The sequence below is a fragment of the Salmo salar genome, chromosome ssa24 (genome assembly GCF_905237065.1).
Source record: "Salmo salar chromosome ssa24, Ssal_v3.1, whole genome shotgun sequence".
NCBI classification, from domain to species: domain Eukaryota; kingdom Metazoa; phylum Chordata; class Actinopteri; order Salmoniformes; family Salmonidae; genus Salmo; species Salmo salar.
This window is the reverse complement of record NC_059465.1, coordinates 20,288,035-20,311,627: the sequence shown is the minus strand read 5'-3', so window position 1 is coordinate 20,311,627 and position 23,593 is coordinate 20,288,035. Positions and strand designations below refer to the sequence as shown.

Sequence of the window (23,593 nt, the reverse complement as noted above, 5' to 3'; positions counted from 1 at the left end):
CCCTTCTTACATCAGCTGATGCCACAAAGTGCTGTACAGAAACCCAGCCTAAAACCCCAAACAGCAAACAATGCAGGTGTAGAAGCACGGTGGCTAGGAAAAACTCCCTAGAAAGGCCAAAACCTAGGAAGAAACCTAGAGAGTAACCAGGCTATGAGGGGTGGCCAGTCCTCTTCTGGCTGTGCCGGGTGGAGATTATAACAGAACATGGCCAAGATGTTCAAATGTTCATAAATGACCAGCATGGTCAAATAATAATAATCACAGTAGTTGTCGAGGGTGCACCAGGTCAGCACCTCAGGAGAAAATGTCAGTTGGCTTTTCATAACCGATCTTTGAGAGTATCTCTACCGCTCCTGCTGTCTCTAGAGAGTTGAAAACAGCAGGTCTGGGACAGGTAGCACGTCCGGTGAACAGATCAGGGTTCCATAGCCACAGGCAGAACAGTTGAAACTGGAGCAGCAGCACAGCCAGGTGGACTGGGGACACCAAGGAGTCATCATGCCAGGTAGTCCTGAGGCATGGTCCCAGGGCTCAGGTCCCCTGAGAGAAAGAAAGAAAGAAAGAAAGAAAGAAAGAAAGAAAGAAAGAAAGAAAGAAAGAAAGAAAGAAAGAAAGAAAGAAAGAAAGAAAGAAAGAAAGAAAGAATTAGAGAGAGCATACTTAAATTCACACAGGACACCGGATAAGACAGGAGAAATACTCCAGATATAACAGACTGACCCTAGCCCCCCGACACATAAACTACTGCAGCATAAATACTGGAGGCTGAGACAGGAGGGGTCAGGAGACACTGTGGCCCCATCCGATGGTTCCCCCGGACAGGGCCAAACAGGCAGGATATAACCCCACCCACATTGCCAAAGCACAGCCCCCACACCACTAGAGGGATATCTTCAAACACCAACTTACTATCCTGAGACAAGGCTGAGTATAGCCCACAAAGATCTCTACCATGGCACAACACAAGGGGGGCGCCAACCCAGACAGGAAGACCACGTCAGTGACTCAACTCACTCAAGTGACGCACCCCTCCTAGGGACGGCATGGAAGAGCACCAGTAAGCCAGTGACTCAGACCCTGTAATAGGGTTATAGTCAGAGAATCCCAGTGGAGAGAGGGGAATCGGCCAGGCAGAGACAGCAAGGGCGGTTCGTTGCTCCAGTTTGTGTAATGCTCTCGATAACATAAATAAATACTATTACATTTGTGTAATGCTCTCGATAACAAAATTATCATGATGACATTTTTTTTAAACAATTTTAATATCATCATGCACAAATTATCCTTGCACCAATAGTTCCATCTATGAATTTGAGAGTAACATTTCTCCAGCCCCATAAGTGACCGGTCGAATATACTCCACACAATAGGGGGCAGCACGCACATATTGAGTAGTAAAAGCAGTAGGGAAGTAACTAGAACATGGATTCTTGATAAGGTTCGGCCTGTTTGAAGAAACAACAAACCTGATATAATAACGTCGAATCGTTCTTAATTACACAGTCAATACAATGATTTTAACTGTAAAACCACTTCAAGGAAAGGAGTGCAACGTACAGGTAAGCAGAGCAAAAGAGCCGGTGGCTATGTTTGGCTAGCAGCTAAGCTAGCCAGCTGCAAATGTTGTTTTCCTGCATCACGGGCTTCAGTACAGGTTACAGTTAGGAAACTAGCTAGTTAGCATTTTTAAAGAAATATGTTTTTAATCTTTTTTTATGTAGCTAGCTAACGTTAGCTACGGAGTGTCTTGATAGATATGCTGTTCACAGCAGGGCTGTAACTTAATGAAATGATAGCTAGCTGGCTACAAATGCAGTGTCAGCTAGCTAACTAGTTACTGTAGCTTTCTTGTTCGTACTAGTAGTGAAGATGGCTAGCTAACGTTGTAGTTATGGTTCAGGGCGTTAGTGCGCGTTCCTCTCCTTGCTAGCTAGTGAAGAAAATGTGCCTGAGCAGACAGGTCAGCAGCTCTGCAATTGTTTGAGCATTGCTTTTGTCTCTCGGCATGCCAGGAATTTTTGTTCAATTATATAAATTGTGCAGTAGCTCATCAATATAGTCACGAATATTACATGTCAGTTGTTTAATCTGTCACAATTTCAGGTCACAGAAGATGAAAAAGTATCCACTGTGAAAGAACTGGTGTCTGAACGTCTGAATATACCTGCAAATCAGCAGCGATTGCTTTACAAAGGGAAAGCCCTTGCAGGTACCTACACCAACTAACGTTACTGTAGCTAGTAGTTAACGGAAAAGTCCAGTTACCTAGACTCTGCCATATGACAATCATACACAGCTGGGGTGTTGTAGACAACTGTGTATGATGACGTCAAGTCACTGAATCTACCAAGCTACACATTGACCCGCTGCATGTTTGAATACTCTTTGTAACATCCATACTTGTACATACATTGAGTATAGTAAACATTAGGAACACCTTCCTAATATTGAGTTGCACGCCCCACTTTTTCCCTCAGAACAGCCTCACTTCGTCAGGGCGTGGACTTGACAAGGTGTCGAAAGCGTTCACAGGGATGCTGGCCCATGTTGACGCCAATGCTTCCCACAGTTGTGTGAAATTGGATGGATGTCCATTGGGTGGTGGACCATTCTTGGTACATGTAGGAAACTGTTGTGTGAAAAATCCAGCCGCAAGCCACCCTTTGCCTTGATGACAACCAGTTCTTGACACAAACCGTCTGCACCATTACACCTACTACCAAACCCTGTTCAAATTACTTAAGTAATTGGTCTTGCCCATTCACCCTCTGAATGCCACACATACACAATCCATGTCTCAAGGCTTAAAAATTATTTAACCGGTCTCCTCCCCTTCATCTACACTGATTTGAAGTGGATTTAACAAGTGACATGAATAAGGGATCATAACTTTCACCTGGTCAGTCTGTCATGGAAAGAGCAGGTGTTCTTAATATTTTGTATACTCAATGTATATTACAAAGCTATACACATCTTTGTCAATTTTCTTTTCAGATGAACACCGATTGAGTGATTATTCCATTGGGCCAGAGGCCAAGTTAAATTTGGTGGTTCGTCCTGCGGGGGAGAGGAGTGGTGTGGCTGGGATGGCTAGCAGTAGCAGTGCTGTCAGTGGGGTGTGGCAGACTCTGTCCACTGTCCTGGCGAAGCATTTCAGCCCTGCAGATGCAGCTAAAGTGCAAGAACAGCTTGTCAAGGTACAGTATTTCCATTAACAAGAGTAGGCAGCTGTTGGTTCATAACCATAGGTCTTATCATGCTCACCAACAAAAACAAAACACTCAGGAAATGCGTTATTCTGATTTCGGAGTATATAAGCTGCTTTGCATGCACACCCATTGAATGCTCTGTTTCTACGCTACAATAATTACCAATGAACTGTTTAAAAACATCCCTCTGTACTTTCGCTGAAGTACATAATTCACTGAATGTTCTCACCTGAGACTCTGTAGTTACAACTACTTTTGTACTGTATGAATTATTTTATATTTCTCTAGCTATTGATTAACACTGCTTTCTCTTTAAGGATTATGAACGTTCACTTCGGCAACTCAGCCTGGATGACATTGAACGCCTGGCCGGGCGACTGCTTCACCCAGACAGTGAGGGCATGGACACATCGTACATGGATTGAGGGCCTACCTATCTGACATGACAGTATTCTGGTGATTCCCAGAGGAGCGGTGGGTCAATTTTGACAGATTATGGCAGGGGAGCTGCAGTGTAAATTGACTTCATGCTGAGAATCCCCAGTGTCAGCCTGATAAAGGTTTAATTGTACAGGGATAAAATGAACTGTTGACTATAGTCTTATTGCAAAGCTTCCAGATTACAGCCTGGCTTAATGATTATTTTCTTTGTTTTCTTCAGTCATTCCAGTTCAATTAATAGGATATTTTCACTTGATCAAATCAAGACTGAAATGAGAGCCAATCCCTTTTGACTGTTGGTCTAAAGTTATCTGTGGCTGCTCCATCACACTACAAGAGGACACTGAGTAATTATGGAAGTTCTTATTTATAAGCAATGTGTTGGAAATGAATGATGGTATGTTTTCTGTAAACTATCTGTAAGAAGGTGAGTGGTGCCTGTCTGTTTAGCCATTTGCAGCCATTGTATGATTTGTAAATATTGTGTTTATACAAGCATTAAAAAATAAAGTTACTGTTTTTCCCTAAATTCCAAATACAGTACAACTCAATAGGCCTAGCCCTAGTATAAAAGAAAGCACAATCTACCTCAAATAGTGCTGTCATAATTGCACCTTTTTATTCAACTTTGTCCGGAAGTTATTTAACAATTTATATTAAATATATAGGGGTATTTAACTTCTACTTACAACCTTATACAATTTGTATATAGACTTGATGAGGACCTGCATATGGTTGTGTTTGTGTATATATACAAGGATGGTTAAAAAAATATCAAAACATAAGGTATGTGTGTGAGAGAGACATTCTGCCTTATCTATGGTAGCAGGGTGAACATTCTTAGCTGGGAAAAGCTATTTCAACTCGCATCTAACAAGATGTCCAGTTTTGTATAATCAATGTGACTTGATAACAGGAATTTGCCTCTGACTGCATTGTCCATATTTGAGAGATACAGCACAAATTGCTGATCATAATGGATTTCCTAGTGAGAGTTGTCTCTTCTCTCCCACCACCTACTGTCACACTTGAGTCCCATTTCTACACTCAAATCAGCAGTTAAACTGTCTTCCAATTCTTTTCTATTGTTCATGCAATTATGCTGTACGTAAGTATTAACCTCCTTAAATAGTAAATACAATAGTAGTGTAGATAAGTGAAAATGACAATGTGACACCAAGTTCTTTAAAGAGGAAGAATGGTAGTTGTGACTGCCATGACAAACACAGTGAGCTAGCACAGAAAACACAACCAAAATGGAAGGCACGTTAATAAGGGAGAATCTGCATTGGATGTCTCCCCGACATAACATATGTTATGGCATGACTGATGAGTATCAAATACAAAGCCAGTTGTCTTGGTGAAAAGACTGAAATTGATGTAACTGATGTTCAGTTCGTGTCACATGGGGGGAAAAAACAACTTAAAAGAGAAAAACGTAGATTTGCATTTTTCATCTGATATCTCACGTATGGGAAAACATAAAATGGTAGGAATGTACATGTTTGTAGTCCCACCCCCCTCAATCAAACATCATTGTGTATATTCATCCTTTTTCCTCCCTTCAGCAGCTGCAGCCATCACTGGAGGGGGCTGGTGTGTCATCCCTCAGTCTGATCTGGGCAATCATAAGTCTCTACTTCTGATTCCTAGAAATGGAGAAAAAAAAGCTTTGTGAATGCATGTTTGTATCTGTATCAATCAATTGTTCTTCGAGTGTGAAAGTTGTCATCAGTTTAACATTTAAATTCAATCAGCATATGGTTACCTGTTTGAGAGCATTTAGGCAAATAGTCTGGAAGGCTTGATCAACATTGGCCTCCTTCGGACTTGTCTCGAAGGAGGTATACTGATCTTACTTGTACGCCATGCCTAGGCTCGATTGGTTATCACCTGGTCAGTAATATAATATTTACAAATGACATTTCACACAGCAAACCAAAAACTGAGGTAACTATGCAGCATGGCACAACTTCACATAATTCACACATCTGGGCAAATGCACAGACCTGGCTGTTCTCCAAGTCAATTTTGTTGCCGAGCACAACAAAGGGGAAGATCTCTGCGTCACGAGGGCTGACTTGAATCAGGAACTCATCTCGCCATCTTTCAAGAGTTTTGAAGGTGTTGGGAGCGGTAATATCGTACACAAGGACACAACAGTTTGCACCTCGATAGAAAGCAACACCCAACGACTGGAATTTCTCCTGCCCTGCAGTGTCCCAGATCTAGTAAAAAAAGGATGAAATTCGCAACAACTGGAAACTCACCACTACATAGACCTCGAGACAACCAAAGGGACCATGTTACATAATAGAGAAAGGAATGATTTAGGCTGTGTTTACACAAACAGCCCAATTTGAACCTTTTGCCCAATTATTGTTCTTTGGACTTATCAGTTCAGATCTTTTGGCAATAATTGGGCAAATGGATCAGAATTGGGCTGCCTGTGTACGTCTAAAAGGTTTAGTTGTAGAGTTGTTCCATTTGATTTCAATCCCTTTTTAACCGCACCTCTTTGATTTGAATGAAACTTTCCATACATGGTAGAAGTGTTCAGAAAGTAACTTTTTGGACCTGAATGCCAAAACATTTAGTAGATAGATGTGCTCAAAGTTGACCCGTTTTAGATACCCTACCAATGAGATATCTATTCCTTCATCACTGGAAAATATAAACTGTTGAGTTTGATATAATTTAAAAGCTTACAATCAGGGTTGTCAAACTATTCTATAATTTCCCAAAAATGTGTCTAAAAACCGCGTAAGTTTTCATTTCTGTATATATTTTAGCTTAAACCCAATTTTACATCATCTGAGGTGTTTGTGTTGTGCCCGCCATTGATTGACACACAGCATGTGGGTGTCATGTTTTGGCTGATAAATGTACTGAAATGGGAATAACATTTAAAAGGTAGTGCAAACATGTTTGGAGGTCCACACATCAGAACATTTTGACTTGAATGGGAATATTAGTAGTTTTAAATTATACTGTCAATCTTACAAAGAAAACCTTTTGAAATAATAAATAAATAATCAAATATACATTCACATTTCCAATTGTGGGTTGACTGGCAGCCATCGTTATGGTAGTAATTGGAAGTGAAAATGTAAATGATGTACCAGCTAAATTGCAATGGTCTGAAGGGATATGTACAGTCTATGATTGAAATTAGACCCACACTGTATTCAAGAGTATGCTGTCTCTCAACCGATGGCGGGCACAACACAAACACCTCAGGTTATGTCAAATAGCTACAACATATGCCAAAGCATTCACATTTTTAGATAGACGTTAAAGGTAAAATAATGTAAACAATTTGTTTTCATGTTTTATTCAAGAAATGTTTTAATAGTTTGACAACCTTATTTGTTAATGATATCAAACTCAACCATTTATCTTTTCCAGTGATAAAGACATGGATGTCTCATGGTAGCGTAGGGTATGCAAAACAGGTCAGCTTTGAGCAAAAATTACTTGAGTTAATACAGCAGAATACAAACTTGGTCTCTTTCTTTGAGTGCATCCAAGTTGCGTTTGAAAGAGACGTCAGTCAAGCCGAACTCATTAATATAAGCTTCCGGGCCACTCAGCCTGTCTTTTCAAACTTCCTGATAGTTAGCCATGAAAGAAAAAGTACTTTTCAGAATGAGTGTTCAGGGCCTTTAAACTGGAATTACTGGGAAAATTGTGGCTCAGCTAGACACCGCATATAGACAAGCCCTGACCTTCACAACCAACAAACAACGGAGAATAGGTACGTGCTTGCCAAAATTATAGCACACGTTAAATTGAGTAGCAATTGTGAGACAGCGTGTGTCACAAGAAGGACCGCCATGCCATCTTCCTGTACAAGTGAGTACAGGACAACAACAGTGAGTCCAAAAATATTTATTGTATGCTGCTGCATAAGTGATGTAATATGCCAGGGAGATATGTATACTCTAGCTAAGAAAGTAATACTAAGTGTATGTTGTGTAGTAAGCTGTTAGAAGCCTATGTACATTTTACATTTTAGTCATTTAGCAGATGCTCTTATCCAGAGCGACTTACAGTAGTGAATGCATACATTTCATACAATTTCATACATTTATTTTTTTTTATTTTTATTTTTCCTGTGCTGGCCCCCCGTGGGAATCGAACCCACAACCCTGGTGTTGCAAACACCATGCTCTACCAACTGAGCTACAGGGAAGGCTTATGTGTCTCACCCTAAGAATTAGGTCCATCTCAATATATGGGTGGTCCCGGGAATTCAACCCACTACACTGCTGTTACAAGTGCCATAGTCTTCCAATCGAGCTACAAATCCTCTCCCCCTTAGAACGTAGCCTACTGTTCTGACTTGGTGGTGCACATCTATAGCTGTTAGAGAAATGTAATCATTGAATATTGTAAGAGCTTTCATTGTCTACTTATGTGCCCCCGTTATTTATCTTACGGTTCTTACTTGGTGTACAGGGAGAATACTGTAAGAATGGCCCATGTTCTGAATTCTGTCGCTGTCCATTTAGAAAGTGCTGAACGAATAGGCCTACCTCATCGCAGCTCGTTTGCTTGCACTTACTTATACTTAGAACTACAGTACCAGTCTAAAGTTTGGACACCTACTCATTCCAAGGTTTTTCTTTATTTTTACTATTTTCTACATTGTAGAATAATAGTGAAGACATCAAAACTATGAAATAACACATTTGGAATCATGTAGTAACCATTTTCTTTTTAAACCTATCTAAATATATTTGAGATTTGAGATTCTTCAAAGTAGCCACCCTTTGCCTTGACAGCTTTGCACACTCTTGGCATTCTCTCAACCAGATTCATGAGGTAGTCACCTGGAAGGCATTTCATTTAACAGGTGTGCCTTGTTAAGTTAATTTGTGGATTTATTTTCCTTCTTAAAACGTTTGAGCCAATCAGTTGTGTTGTGACAATGTAGGGGTGTTATACAGAATATAGCCCTATTTGGTAAAAGACCAAGTCCATATTATGGCAAGAACAGCTCAAATAAGCAAAGAGAAACAACAGTCCATCATTACTTTAAGACATGAAGGTCAGTCAATGCGGAACATTTCAAGAACTTTGAAAGTTTCTTCAAGTGCAGTCACAAAAATCATCAAGCGCTATGATGAAACTAGCTCTCATGAGGACCACCACAGAAAGGAAGATGCAGAGGATAAGTTCATTAGGAGTTACCAGCCTCAGAAATTGCAGTCCAAATAAATGCTTCACAGAGTTCAAGTAACAGACACATCTCAACATCAACTGTTCAGAGGAGACTACGTGAATCAGGCCTTCATGGTCAAATTGCTGCAAAGAAACAATTACTAAAGGACACCAATAATAAGAAGAGACTTGCTTGAGCAAAGAAACACAAGCAGTGGACATTAGAACGGTGGAAATCTGTCCTTTGGTCTGATGATGGATCATCTTCGCATGTGTGGTTCCCACCGTGAAGCATGGAGGAGGAGGTGCGATGGTATGGGGGGTGCTTTGCTGGTGACACTGTCAGTGATTTATTTAGAATTCAAATCACTCTTAACCAGCATGGCTACCACAGCATTCTGCAGCAATACACAATCCCATCTGGTTTGAGCTAAGTGGGACTATTATTTGTTTTTTTAACAGGACAATGACCCAACACACCTCCAAGCTGTGTAAGGGCTATTTGACCAAGAAGGATTGGAGTGCTGCATCATATGACCTGGCCTCCACAATCAGCTGACCTCATCCCAAATGAGATGGTTTGGGATGAGTTGGACCGCAGAGTGAAGGGAAAGCAGCCAACAAGTGCTCAGCATATGTGGGAACTCCCTGTTGGAAAAGCATTCCTCATGAGGCTGGCTGAGAGAATGCCAACAGTGTGCAAAGGGTGGCTACTTTGAAGAATCTCAAATATAAAATATATTTTGATTTATTTAACACTTTTTTGGTTACTACATGATTCCATACTACATGATTCCATTCCATTATTTCATAGTTTTGGTGTTTTCACTATTATTCTACAATGAAGAAAATAGTAGAAATAAAGAAAAACCCTTGAATGAGTAGGTGTGTCCAAACTTTTGACTGGTACTGTACATGAAAGAAGTAAGACTGATCTGTGGGAAGGATACTTTGGAATGAGCAGGTTTCACACTGCAAGTTTTCCACTCACCCGAGTCTCCAAGGATTATCACCTTAAGTAGCATCTTCTTCCGAGACGCCATATGTGTTGATGAGAGAATAAGTCTATGCAGGATTTTATTTATTTTATTTTTATTTATATTTTATTTATTTATTTCACCTTTATTTAACCAGGTAGGCTAGTTGAGAACAAGTTATCATTTGCAACTCCGACCTGGCCAAGATAAAGCAAAGCCGTTCGACACATACCACAACACAGAGTTACACATGGGATAAACAAACATACAATCAATAATACAGTAGAAAAATCTATATACAGCATGTGCAAATGAGGTAGGATAAGAGAGGTAAGGCAATAAATAGGCCATGGTGGCGAAGGAATTACAATATAGCAATTAAACACTGGAATGGTAGGATGTGCAGAAGATGAATGTGCAAGTACAGATACTGGGGTGTAAAGGAGCAAGATAAATAAATAAATACAGTATGGGGATGAGGTAGATTGGATGGGCTATTTACAGATGAGCTATGTACAGGTGCAGTGATCTGTGAGCTGCTCTGACAGCTGGTGCTTAAAGCTATTGAGGGAGGTAAGAGTCTCCAGTTTCAGAGATTTTTGCAGTTCGTTCCAGTCATTGGCAGCAGTGAACTGGAAGGAGAGGCGGCCAAAGGAAGAATTGGCTTTGGGGGTGACCAGTGAGATATACCTGCTGGAGTGCGTGCTACGGGTTGGTGATGCTATGGTGACCTGTGAGCTGAGATAAGGCGGGCCTTTACCTAGCAGAGACTTGTAGATGACCTGGAGCCAGTGGGTTTGGCGACGAGTATGAAGCGAGGGCCATCCAACGAGAGCATACAGGTCGCAGTGGTGGGTAGTATAAGGGGCTTTGGTGACAAAACGGATGGCACTGTGATAGACCGCGTCCAATTTGTTGAGTAGAGTGTTGGAGGCTATTTTGTAAATTACATCGCCGAAGTCAAGGATCGGTAGGATAGTCAGTTTTACGAGGGTATGTTTGGCAGCATGAGTGAAGGATGCTTTGTTGCGAAATAGGAAGCCGATTCTAGATTTCATTTTGGATTGGAGATGCTATAATGTGAGTCTGGAAGGAGAGTTTACAGTCTAACCAGACGCCTAGGTATTTGTAGTTGTCCACGTATTCTAAGTCAGAACCGTCCAGAGTAGTGATGCTAGACGGGCGGGCAGGTGCGGGCAGCGATCGGTTGAAGAGCATGCATTTAGTTTTACTTGCATTTAAGAGCGGTTTGAGGCCACGGAAGGAGAATTGTATTGCATTGAAGCTCGTCTGGAGGTTAGTTAACACAGTGTCCAAAGAAGGGCCAGAAGTACATAGAATGGTGTCGTCTGCGTAGAGGTGGATCAGAGAATCACCAGCAGCAAGAGTGACATCATTGATGTATACAGAGAAAAGAGTCGGCCCGAGAATTGAACCCTGTGGCACCCCATAGAGACTGCCAGAGGTCCGGACAAAAGGCCCTCCGATTTGACACACTGAACTCTATCTGAGAAGTACATTTTGAGTCATTTAGCAGACGCTCTTATCCAGAGCGACTTACAGTAGTGAATGCATACATTTCATTTCATGCATTTTTTTTTTTTGTACTGGCCCCCCGTGGGAATCGAACCCACAACCCTGGCATTGCACACACCATGCTCTACCAACTGAGCCACAGGGAAGTAGTTGGTGAACCAGGCGAGGCAGTCATTTGAGAAACCAAGGCTTTTCAGGCTGCCGATTCGAATGTGGTGATTGACAGAGTCGAAAGCCTTGGCCAGGTCGATGAATACGGCTGCACAGTATTGTGTTGTATCAATGGCGATTATGATATCGTTTAGGACCTTGCGCGTGGCTGAGGTGCACCCATGACCAGCTTGGAAACCAGATTGCATAGCGGAGAAGGTACGGTGGGATTCGAAATGGTCGGTGATCTGTTTGTGAACTTGGCTTTCGAAGACCTGAGAAAGGCAGGTGTGGCGTACAGCAGGTCAGCCACCAGGGGGAGACTCGTCGAGGCCTGGTAACAGATGGAGTATACATCATGAGGCGGTGGCTCCATCTGCTGGAATTGCCAGGTCTTGACGGGCTCTCCAGACAGGACTAATTGGGGCTGATTGGGAGCTGGTGAGTAATCAAGGGCGGATTGCTCACCAGCTGTGCGAGGCCCATAAAGTTGCCAGAAGGGCAGCACACAGGGGGAGGACTAGGGGAAGTGAGGTGACTTCCATGTGATTGGATACGGATACGGATACGGATACGGATACGGATACGGATACGGATACGTGAGGTGAGGTGAGGTGAGGTGAGGTTGTGTGCCCTACTGGAAGACCCGGAGCCCAGGAGAAGGTATCCCGGAGAGGGTCTCATGGGGGAGACCTGTTCTTTTCTTTTTGATTTATTATTTCATAAACACCCTTGAAACCAAGCTAATCATACTCTGTCCGTGTCTGATCTATGTAAACGTCTTGACCAAACCCCCTGGTCTGCCACACAGGGTAGGATAGATATAGGTCCGTAACAGTTTGGGTCTAGAGTGTCTTCCCCTTTGAAGAGGGGGATGACCGCGGCAGCTTTCCAATCTTTAGGGATCTCAGATGATACAAAAGAGGTTGAACAGGCTAGTAATAGGGGTTGCAACAATTGCAGCGGATAATTTTAGAAAGAGAGGGTCCAGATTGTCTAGCCCAGCTGATTTGTTGTGGTCCAGATTTTGCAACTCTGTCAGAACATCAGCTATCTGGATTTGAGTGAAGGAGAAATGGGGAGGCTTGGGCAAGTTGCTGTAGGGGGTGCAGAGCTGTTGACCGGGGTAGGGGTAGCCAGGAGGAAAGCATGGCCAGCTGTAAGAAAATGCTTACTGAATTTCTCAATTATCGTGGATTTATCGGTGGTGACAGTGTTTCCTAGCCTCAGTGCAATGGGCAGCTGGGGGGAGGTGCTCTTATTCTCCATGGACTTTACAGTGTCCTAGAACTTTTTGGAGTTTGTGCTACAGGATGCACATTTCTGTTTGAAAAAGCTAGACTTTGCTTTCCTAACTTCCCTGAAAAGTTGCATATCGTGGGGGCTATTCGATGCTAATGCAGTATGCCACAGGATGTTTTTGTGCTGGTCAAGGGCAGTCAGGTCTGGAGTGAACCAAGGGCTAGATCTGTTCCTGGTTCTAAATGTTTTAAATGGGGCATGCTTATTTAAGATGGTGAGGAAAGCACTTTTAAAGAATAACCAGACATCCTCTACTGATGGAATGAGGTCAATATCCTGTCAGGTTGATTAGAAAGGCCTGCTCGCTGAAGTGTTTTAAGGAGTGTTTGACAGTGATGAGGGGTGGTCGTTTGACCGCAGACCCATTATGGACGCAAGCAATGAGGCAGTGATCGCTGAGATCCTGGCTGAAGACAGCAGAGGTGTATTTAGAGGGCAGGTTGGTCAGGATGATATCTATGAGGGTGCCCGTGTTTACGGATTTGGGGTTGTAACCGGTAGGTTCCTTGATCATTTGTGTGAGATTGAGGGCATCTAGTTTAGATTGTAGGACGGCCGGGGTGTGAAGCATGTCCCAATTTAGGTCACCTAACAGTACGAGTTCTGAAGATAGATGGGGGGGCAATCAATTCACATATGGTGTCCAGGGCACAGCTGGGGGCTGAGGGTGATCTATAACAAGTGGCAACGGTGAGAAACTTGTTTCTGGAAAGGTGGATTTTTAAAAGTAGAAGCTTGAATTGTTTGGGCAAAGACCTGGACAGTAAGACAGAGCTCTGCAGGCTATCTCTGCAGTAGATTGCAATTCCACCCCCTTTGGCAGTTCTATCTTGTCGGAAAATGTTATAGTTAGGGATGGAAATGTCAGGATTTTTGGTGGCCTTCCTAATCCAGGATTAAGACACGGCTAGGACATCCGGGTTGGCAGAGTGTGCTAAAGCAGTGAATAAAACAAACTTAGGGAGGAGGCTTCTAATATTAACATGCATGAAGCCAAGGCTTTTACGGTTACAGAAGTCAACAAATGAGAGCGCCTGGGGACTGGGAGTGGAGCTAGGTGCTGCAGGGTCTGGATTAACCTCTACATCACCAGAGGAACCAAGGAGGAGTAGGATAAGGGTACGGCTAAAGGCTATAAGAACTGGTCGTCTAGTGCGTTCGGAACAGAGAGTATAAGGAGCAGGTTTCTGGGCGGGGAAGAATAGATTCACGGCATAATGTACAAACAAGGGTATGGTAGGATGTGAATATAGTGGAGGTAAACCTAGGCATTGAATGATGATGAGAGAGGTTTTGTCTCTAGGGACACCATATAAACCAGGTGACTCACCGCATGTGTGGGAGGTGGAACAAAAGGCCTAACTGAGGCATATTGAGCAGGACTGGAGGCTCTACAGTGAAATAAGACAATCACTAACCAAAACAGCAATGGACAAGGCATATTGACATCAGGGAGAGGCATGCGTAGCCAAGTGATCATAGGGTCCAGTGAGTAGCTAGGCGAGCTGGAGACACGGCGATTCAGACCGCTAGCAGGCCGGGGCTAGCAGAAGGGCCTTAGGGGACGTCGCGACGGAAGAGTCTGTTGAAGCCCCCTCGGACGGTTCGTCGGCAGACCAGTCGTGATGTATCGGCAGGGCTCCGTGTAGGCCAATTGGCAAAATAGGTATTGCAGCCCAAGAAATTGGCTGATGGACCTCTTCAGCTAGCCGGGAGGTGGGCCTAGCTCAGGGCTAGCTCCAGGCTAACTGGTGCTTGCTTCAGGACAGAGACGTTAGCCAGGAGTAGCCACTCGGATAGCAGCTAGCTAGCTGTGATGATCCAGTGTAAAGGTTCAGAGCTTGTGGTAGAGACGTGGTAGAGAAGGAATTAAAGGGCATTATCTGTAGATTTGTCTTATCATATGCATGATTATTTTTCCTTTTTACTTGAAAATGTTATTTTAGCTAAATTCCATATTCATACGTGTACATTTGAGTCGAAAACCTATGTTTTTTTTGGTTTTTTTTAATGAAATTGAACAATATATAAACACGTTCTTCTTATAAAAATGTCATCTTTACAAGGTCTTATATATAATGTATTGTCTGTATTCCCCTGACTGTTTGTATACTCTGTTCTATACAGGTCGCGTTCGTAAATTCACCCTGGCTATCTACTCTGATTTCAGAGTGCCTGAGCGCAGAATAACTGACGAATTTACGAAAACTCAACACCCAGTTGAATATGGCCGGTGTCAGGAAACATTGGCAAAAAAAAGCTTAATTAAATTGTTGCCAGCAGCACAGTTAGTCACCAACACTCTGGATAACATGAAAACAGCCTAGCCAGCTCTGCTAGGGCAAGTAAAATGACCAGAGTGAGGTGTTCTCTCATTTATGTCTGGAAGTACTGTAACTAGCAAGGTAGCTAACTTTAGCCAGTTAGCTTGGGTGCTTGACTGTCGTTGAGAGGTCAGAACGCTCGGATCAACCCTACTCCTCAGCCAGAGCGTCCATTGCGCTTGAAACGCTACAAATTTACGAACGGACAATCTGACAAAGCTCCGAATTTATGAACGCCCAGAGCGCTCTTTGGCACTCCAGAGTGAATTTACAAACGCACCCTCTATTTTTTTTTGTGTGTGTATATTTTGAGTTGCTCTTTAAAAAAGCGTGGAGGGCGTTGTCAAAATGATGAGAACTTTATTTAAACCAATCAGCTAAGAAATAAATGTATACGAATCACGTTGTATGACCAATCACCTCTTTTTAAAATGACGCGAGAAACACCCAATTTTCAATTCTTCCTTGAATACAAACCGGTTTGTTGTCGCTAAAAATGCAGACAGCGCTAAATAGTAGATAATACACAACTTCAGTTACTGTAGTTATCATTACAGTATGAAGTGAGAACGTTCTTGGATTCGGAGGAAAGCCTTCACCGTGTCCTCCTCCGTTAAGGAAACAGCTAGCTAACCACTTTCCTTGCTTCCTCATGACAGAGCATCTTGACCTGATTCGACTAAGCTAGTAGGACGTCCAGCAGCATCTTTGTTTGTCCCCTTCATAGCAAAATCATGTGGCATACCGAAAGATATGCAGACTTGGCCATGCTTAAAATCTGGCTAGCTTGTGAAATGAGGCCTAACGTTACATTATTGCATGATGGGGTCACAGAATCGGTGTCCATGCCACTGGACAGTTGAGCTAACGTAGGCTAATGCGATTAGCATGAAGTTGTAAGTAACAAGAACATTTCCCAGGACATAGACATATCTGATATGGGCAGAAAGCACAATTTTGAACATGAAAAGTTATTAATAAGGAAATTAGGCACATTTGGGCAGTCTTGTTCCAAAATTTGAACAGCAATGCAATGATTCATTGGATCAGTCTACAAATTTGCACATACACTGCTGCCATCTAGTGGCCAACACCTAAATTCCACCTGGGCTGGAATAATACATTATGGCCTTTCTCTTGCATTTCAAAGATGATGGTACAAAAAACTACAAAATATTTTATTTTATTTGTATTATCTTTTACCAGATCTATTGTGTTATATTCTCCTACATTCCTTTCACATTTCCACAAACCTCAAAGTGTTTCCTTTCAAATGGTATCAAGAATATGCATATCCTTGCTTCAGGGCCTGAGCTACAGGCAGTTAGATATGGGTATGTCATTTCAGGCGAACGTTTGAAAAAAATGGGGCGGATCCCTTAACTAATTAGCTAGACTATATATGCTATCTTCAAAGCTAGCTACAGTAGCTAGCAAGCAAGCTATATGTGGCCACTAAATCAACAGTCAACTCCAAACTATTCCAGTTTTCTCTCATTAGGGCCTGAATTCCTTTCCTTTCCCTTTCAAATTCTGACTACCCTTCTTATGTAATGTGTTGGCTATCATCACGAGAGCTTATGAATCACAACAATAAACACTAAGCCATTACGTGTTTATTGCTTGGTCCTGTACACAGGCTTATCTAGTATCTGTAAGAGGTCTCTTGTTTTTGCTTTTGTAGGGGATTACAGAGACTGATGTGTACAATATTATGTTTAATCTCACCATTGCTTCTTTCATTTTCTCTTACCAACTATAGTGTCCAGTCCTGAGCAATGGAGGCTCTAATTCCCATCATCAACCGGCTCAAGGAAGTCTTCATGACAGTGGGGGCAGAGATCATACAGCTGCCTCAGATAGTGGTGGTTGGATCTCAGGTCATTACAGAATCAAAATGCAAGAATCAACTGTTACCTGTTACACTGGAGAATTGTGCTATTGTTGAAATGAACAGTTCAGTGTCCAGGGAGATGAAGAAAGCATAAATAATAGCAATGAATCATTAATGTAGCTAAGTGTCAAAGCCTTTCTAAAAATCAATCTCCTCTCTTCCCATTACAGAGCAGCGCCAAGAGTTCTATGTTCGAGAGTCTGGTTGGAAGGGATTTCTTTGCCTTGGGGATCAGGGATAGTCACACGGCGACCCCTAGTGGTTAATGTGCCCCCATTGGTGGAGAGGATTCTGCAAGAAAAGGATATGGACTTGACACAGAAACAGAGATGTGACTGTCACTTTAAAAGCAATCTGGTGTTACTTCTAGCAGACATACAGTACACTGGACACACTTACACAAACCAAACCCAGTCCAGTTGGCATGTATTGAATTCATTTCAATATTATCTCGCATGCATTGAGTTTCACTCAGTGGATAAAGCCCAAGTGGTCTTTCAGAGATTTTGTCTTTTTTTTCTAACATTATATTTACTTTCCCTTCACTGCTTTTCTCAGGAAATGGGGTAAAACAAAACGCAAACACCTACCCAGGTCTTTAATCCCATAGTTTATCTGCATGGACCTGTTGTGTTGTCATTCGTCTTAATATCGTCTTGTGATCCTCATCACTTTTCATTAACTCTGTCTACATCACATCAACTTACAAACTCTGTCTCTGTCATATTGCCTTCTATACTGATAAACCCCATCCAGTCTTTTTTATATGTGATACGAATATTTCCTTTGATTGCACATTATTTTACACTCATTCCTTTATATTTTGTCAAGGGATCAAGACTGAGGAATGGGGCACATTCCTTCACAGCAAGACCCAGTTATGTGACACCATAATTCGTTATGCACGTCTATTTAGCTGTTTTGCAATGCACATTGTGAGGGTTTCCATATTTGTAGAACAGCATTGCATTGTCTGAGAGTCTTGGTACTTGTAGTCCAGTGTTAAAGTACTTTAGACAGGTCTCGAGACCACATATTGAGCATGTCGGTCTTGTCGAATATAGTTGTACTCCATCTTGACTCGTTCTCGGACAGTGAGGACTCGTAATTTCTTCCCGAGACCAGTGGAGTAAAAAAACAAATTATCAGCTTCAGCACATAAAACCGCTTCGCCAGGCTAAATATATACACTCCTTTCTTGAAACATGATTATCTTAACAGCCTTTATTATAGACATGTTTGCGCAGTGTGGCAGGTTTGTGATTCTTAAAGGACAGCAACTGTAAGACCAGTGCATTTATGTAGGAGAGTGTACTTTTTGTGAAACACAAAGGGCCAGTTATGCCATGTAAGGTATATGCAGGTATAAACCGTATACCTACTTGGTTTTCAGTGGGCATTGTTTATACTCCTTAATCTCTACTGATGTGTTATCAAAGTTGATTTGAGTAGTGTGGTGGCGGTATATGATTTAACAGTATCAATTATATAGTACAATAGAGAACATGCACAGTAGCCTACACAGTCGCAAAGCACACACAGCCTAGTTTCAGAGGAATATAATCTGCAGGCAGCAAGAGTGTGCAGCTATCAACTGGTTTTGGCATGGAGCAGCTCACAGAAGAATGACATCGGTAGCCGGTAGGGTAATAAAGACGTTTCAATTTAGAATATCTACTAGTAAGTTCTGACTAGGGAAACAAAGGATATGCAAACCAGGTATTGAAAAAGTTTTGTATTTATTTTTTTATAAAAAAGAAATTACAAATTTAAAACTTTTTACCCATTTTTCTCCCCAATTTGTAGAGAGCCATGCGTCCTCTGAAACACGACCCAGCCAAGCCGCGCTGCTCGCTTAACCTGGAAGCCAGCCACACCATTGTGTCGGAGGAAATACCGTACAACTGGCGACTGTGTCAGTGTGCGTGCGCCTGGCCCGCCACAGGAGTCCGCTAGAGCATGATGGGACAAGGACATCCCGGCCAGCCAAACCCTCCCCTAACCCATACGATGCTGGGCCAATTGTGCACCGTCTCCGGGTTGCAGCCGGCTGCAACATAGCCCGAGATAGAACCCGACTCTCTAGTGACGCCTCAAGCACTGCGATGCATTGTCTTAGACTGCTGCGCCACTCGGAAGGCCTTGTCCGAGGTGTTGGTTAGTAGGCTATTTGTAATGCGCAATTGTCATCATGCTGTTTGCATCAGGGGCGTAGACATGGATGGGCGTGGGTGGACAGAGGCCCACTCACTGGGGAGCCAGGCCCTGGCAGGCCCACCCCATCATATTGATGTGGTTTAAGCATTGTTGTGTACTTAGATCATCAAAGTTTGGTATTTTTTTCCATAAAAAAATTTTTGAGTGTGAAAATCTGTAGGAGAACTCATAAAAAAAACATAGGAAAACGGGAGTTTCACACAGGGTGCTTTTCCTTCGCTTGGCGGGAACTCTTTGCCTAAATTAAAGTATACCCACTTCTCCAGGCACCACTGCATAGGGCTGATGGAAAAGCAGCAGTCACACACAGCATGATCTTAAAGGATAAGTAGTCCATGAACTCAGACATAGTAATGAACTACTTTGAAAAAATTCAACACACAATCATAATATCAGTCAAAAAATATAAAATTCCCAGTTTACACTACAAAACCAACTTTATAAGAGGTTTTAAAAATAGGTTATATTTGAATCAACGTTCCATGACGTACACTAATGCATTGTTGGCAAAATACTAGTCGACAACAAAAGCTAGCTAGGTAGACTGTGGGATAACTACTGCTCGCTGTTGCGCAGTGACATGTTGGCCTTCAAAAAGGCAGATGTTTCCATACGTTTTTGTGAAAACGGTCCTCTCATTAAGTCAATATGTGATTGGTTGATTCAACATTTGGCCCTAATGCAGTTCAATGGAAGATGCCTTTATCTAGCTTCTGATGGCCTAGCCAATGGCTAACTCAAATCTAGCGAGCTATCGCCCCAGAGACCAGCAAAGAAAAATCTTGATTGGATATTTTTCTTCTCTTCAGTGTTAATCGCTTCAGTTTTTGTTGGAAAGGGTTCAATCAAAAAATAACTGAAAATGAATGATTATTATTATTATTATAATCATTCTTTAATTAATCCTTAGCCCCTCTGAAGGCGTCGAAGACCTGTTGTTCCCCACTGTGTTTTGGGTCAGTAATAATTTCCCCCAGCATGCATTTTTTGCACTTTTCTGAATGTCTAAAGAATCCATATGTTGTTCTGAAATATGAATACAGAAATACTGGACATTTTGAACTCTTATTATGGTGGTGATTTGACAATTACAATCATGGTCTTGAAATGGACTCGCATTTTTCTGGTCTTGGTCTTGACTCGGTCTTTGACCCTTGTCCCCCTCCGGTCTTGGTCTTGAATTGGTCTCGCTTTAGGTGGTCTCAAACACACTATCTCCTAATGTCATGCTGCTAGGGGTGTTGGTGAAGTCGATATTTCAGTTTCCCATCTCTCTGTTTGCATTATAGATTTTCTCAGATTTCATGGAGATTCGCAAGGAGATTGAAGAAGAGACTGAACGTAGCTTGGGAGGCAACAAGGTTTGGATAAATAGTTGTGGGTAAATATGGTTTATCTCTAGTTTATGAGCTACTGATTTCATTTATCTGCTTCTCTCGCCATCTGTATTTCCTCTCGTGACCCCTAGAGAGTCAGCCCTGAGCCCATCTATTTGAAGATTTTCTCTCCTCATGTCCTCAATCTCACACGGGTTGATTTGCCAGGAATAACCAAGGTAATCCCAACCAGTGTATTAATCCCACTTACTTGAATATGCAGAACTATGATGTTCCTCATGGTAAAATAAATACCATTACTCATTGAAAACAAATACATGTGTATATTTATTTACAGTATTGTAGAGTTATTTATTTATTGTTGATGTACAAGGTTCCAGTTGGAGACTAGCCAGAGGACAGAAGCTCAAGTCCAAGACATGATCCTATCCTTCCTCTCCAACCCCAACTCCCTTATCCTCTGTCTCCTGCCAACTCTGACTTGGCCACCTCTGATGCCATTAAACTGGCTTGCGAGGTCGACCCAGATGCTGAGGCATACTGTACACTTATGCTCTTTAATTTTTCATTGCATGTCTTTTCAGTGTGTGTATTGTTTGTTCATTGATATAAATATCAGTAAACCTGGTCAATGTTACTTTTTAGGTTTGACCTCAGTGAACTTTAAGATCAGTGACTCCTAAATGCACAACACATTTTAGAGGACATAATGAACTGCCATTCAAATGCTATTAGTATGTATGTATATGAGAGCCATGGACAAAAGGGGCTTGTCTTTACCCAGCTTTTGTGTCCATGTGTGTCTTGCAGGCCGTAGAACACTGCTGGTGGTCAGTAAGCTGGACCTGATGGACGCAGGGACAGATGCTCTGGAGGTCTTACTGGGTCGGGTCATTCCAGTGCAGCTTGGAATTGTGGGAGTGGTCAACAGGTTTGTCTATATCATATGCCTATAACTTATCTAACAGACGTATCTCATTTTTACTGGATGATGTCACCACGATGCTTAAAAAGATGCAGCTCCATAGCAGTGGAAGATGGCATACAAAAATGTGATCAATGTACCACATCTATCAGACTGAGTATGATGGATCTGAGTCATTTGTGTTGTAAAATTAACTCTGGTACCCTCAGAGACCTTAAAGCTATAAACAACAAATGTTCCAATGTCTCTGCTATTCACCAGCTCAATTTAGTTGCATCTGCCAAACAATCATTCAGCAATTAAAGATTTCTGTCTCCCCACTTTGAGATCGATATTAGGTTCTCACACACCCTGCTGAAATATGTGTGCCATGTCTTGCTCATTGGTTTCCAGCACAGGGCTGATGTATGAGTTATGTGAGTGGTTTTTCACCGAGGTTGCAAGATTGCCAAAAAATGACATATCCACTCCTCAGAGGCTGAAATGTTAAGTCATTTTCAGAAGCAATTTCACTGAGCTGAGTCAATCATAGCAACTCACAGGGAAGGCTGTCTGAAGTCAGTAGCCTAGCACACTCCCCCAGAGTGCTGAAGATTAGTTTTTTAAAGAAATGTTACACATACAGTAACGGCCATTTCAAAAGTGCTTCATCCTGTAATTGAGGTGTATTATTTCCTGCTATGCTAGAGCTAACTGGTGACTATTTGATCATGCAGAGCCACTGTGAAGTCTACTCTAACTCCAGCTGTCACTCTCCACGTTTCTCCCTTCTAGGAGCCAGCATGACATCAACACCCAGAAGAGCATAGAGGACATGGCGCGGGACGAGCAGGCCTTCCTCCAGTGCCACTACCCGTCTCTGGCCTCCCGCTGCGGGTCTCACTACCTGGCCCACACTCTGAGCCGCTTCCTCATGCTCCACATCCGGGACTGCCTGCCGGAGTTGAAGACCTATGTGACGGTGCTAGGTGCCCAGTACCAGGCCTGGCTCAGCAGCTACGGCCAGCCAGTAGAGGACCATAGCACCACCCTGCTGCAGATCGTCACCAAATTTGCCAGCGACTACTGCAACACCATCGAGGGCACCACCACGCACATCCAGACATCTGAGCTGTGAGTAGTTCAACTGCTTTAGGCTACTTTATCCAGGCAGCAGTCATCTTTCAGTATTTTATATTGTATTGGAGCGACTCGCAATCATTGACCACCAAATATCTAGCAACCACCTAGATGCTGCACAGCTGCCATTTTGTGACAGGAAACTCACCACACAATGGTTATTCTGCTGAATGCATTTCACTTAGGCAGGTGTTTTATTTATTTTAGTGTAGATAATATTTTTAGGGGGTAGATCAGCATTAATACTGCAGATTGTAGCTTCCATCAATGTAATTGTCTGCATCATTTCCAATTCTCCATATATTTTTGGGGTAAATATAGACAGTACCGGTCAAATGTTTGGACACTCATACTCATTCCAGGGTTTTTCTTTATTTTTTACTATTTTCTACTGTTGGATTTGATACTTTGAACACTGAGATATTAAAGACATGTTAGATCAGATGCATAGTATATAAAGGAGTGAGATCTGTAGAAAGACAGAGTGGGTGTGGAATGTGCTGGGTGGACGGGAGGAGATCAAAGGATTGCTATAGGGGAGGCAGATGGACATCTGTGGATTAGGGGAAGGAGGGGTTGTGGTCAGGAGGTGAGGTCAGATCCCCTGAAGGGACTAATAAGTGTAAGGATTGGAGAGAAGGAGGAGTGTCTTAAGTGGGATATACAGTTGAAGTCGGAAGTTTACATACACTTAGGTTGGAGTCATTAAAACTCGTTTTTCAACCACTCCAAATGTCTTGTTAACAAACTATAGTTCTGGCAAGTTGGTTAGGACATCTACTTTGTGCATGACACAAGTAATTCTTTCGACAATTGTTTACACACAGATTATTTCGCTTATAATTCACTGTATCACAATTCCAGTGGGTCAGAAGTTTACATACACTAAGTTGACTTTGCCTTTAAACGGCTTGGAAAATTCCAGAAAATTATGTCATGGCTTTAGAAGCTTCTGATAGGCTAATTGACATAATTTGAGTCAATTTGAGGTGT

At 42.3% G+C, this 23,593-nt stretch overlaps 1 protein-coding gene and 1 pseudogene across 1 annotated transcript; both read left to right on the top strand.

Annotated features, from left to right (window-relative positions):
* The first annotated feature begins 1,342 nt into the window (after positions 1-1,342).
* Positions 1,343-4,182, top strand: LOC106585593 (ubiquitin-like protein 4A-A). The gene is made up of 4 exons (XM_014171977.2): positions 1,343-1,562; positions 2,107-2,212; positions 2,998-3,200; positions 3,530-4,182. Exons 1-4 carry the CDS (start codon positions 1,515-1,517, stop codon positions 3,635-3,637), a joined length of 465 nt encoding a protein of 154 aa, XP_014027452.1. The 5' UTR covers positions 1,343-1,514; the 3' UTR covers positions 3,638-4,182.
* Positions 4,183-7,266: 3,084 nt separating this feature from the next.
* LOC106585318 (dynamin-1-like protein) overlaps positions 7,267-23,593 on the top strand; it is a 27,733-nt pseudogene continuing 11,406 nt past the window's right edge.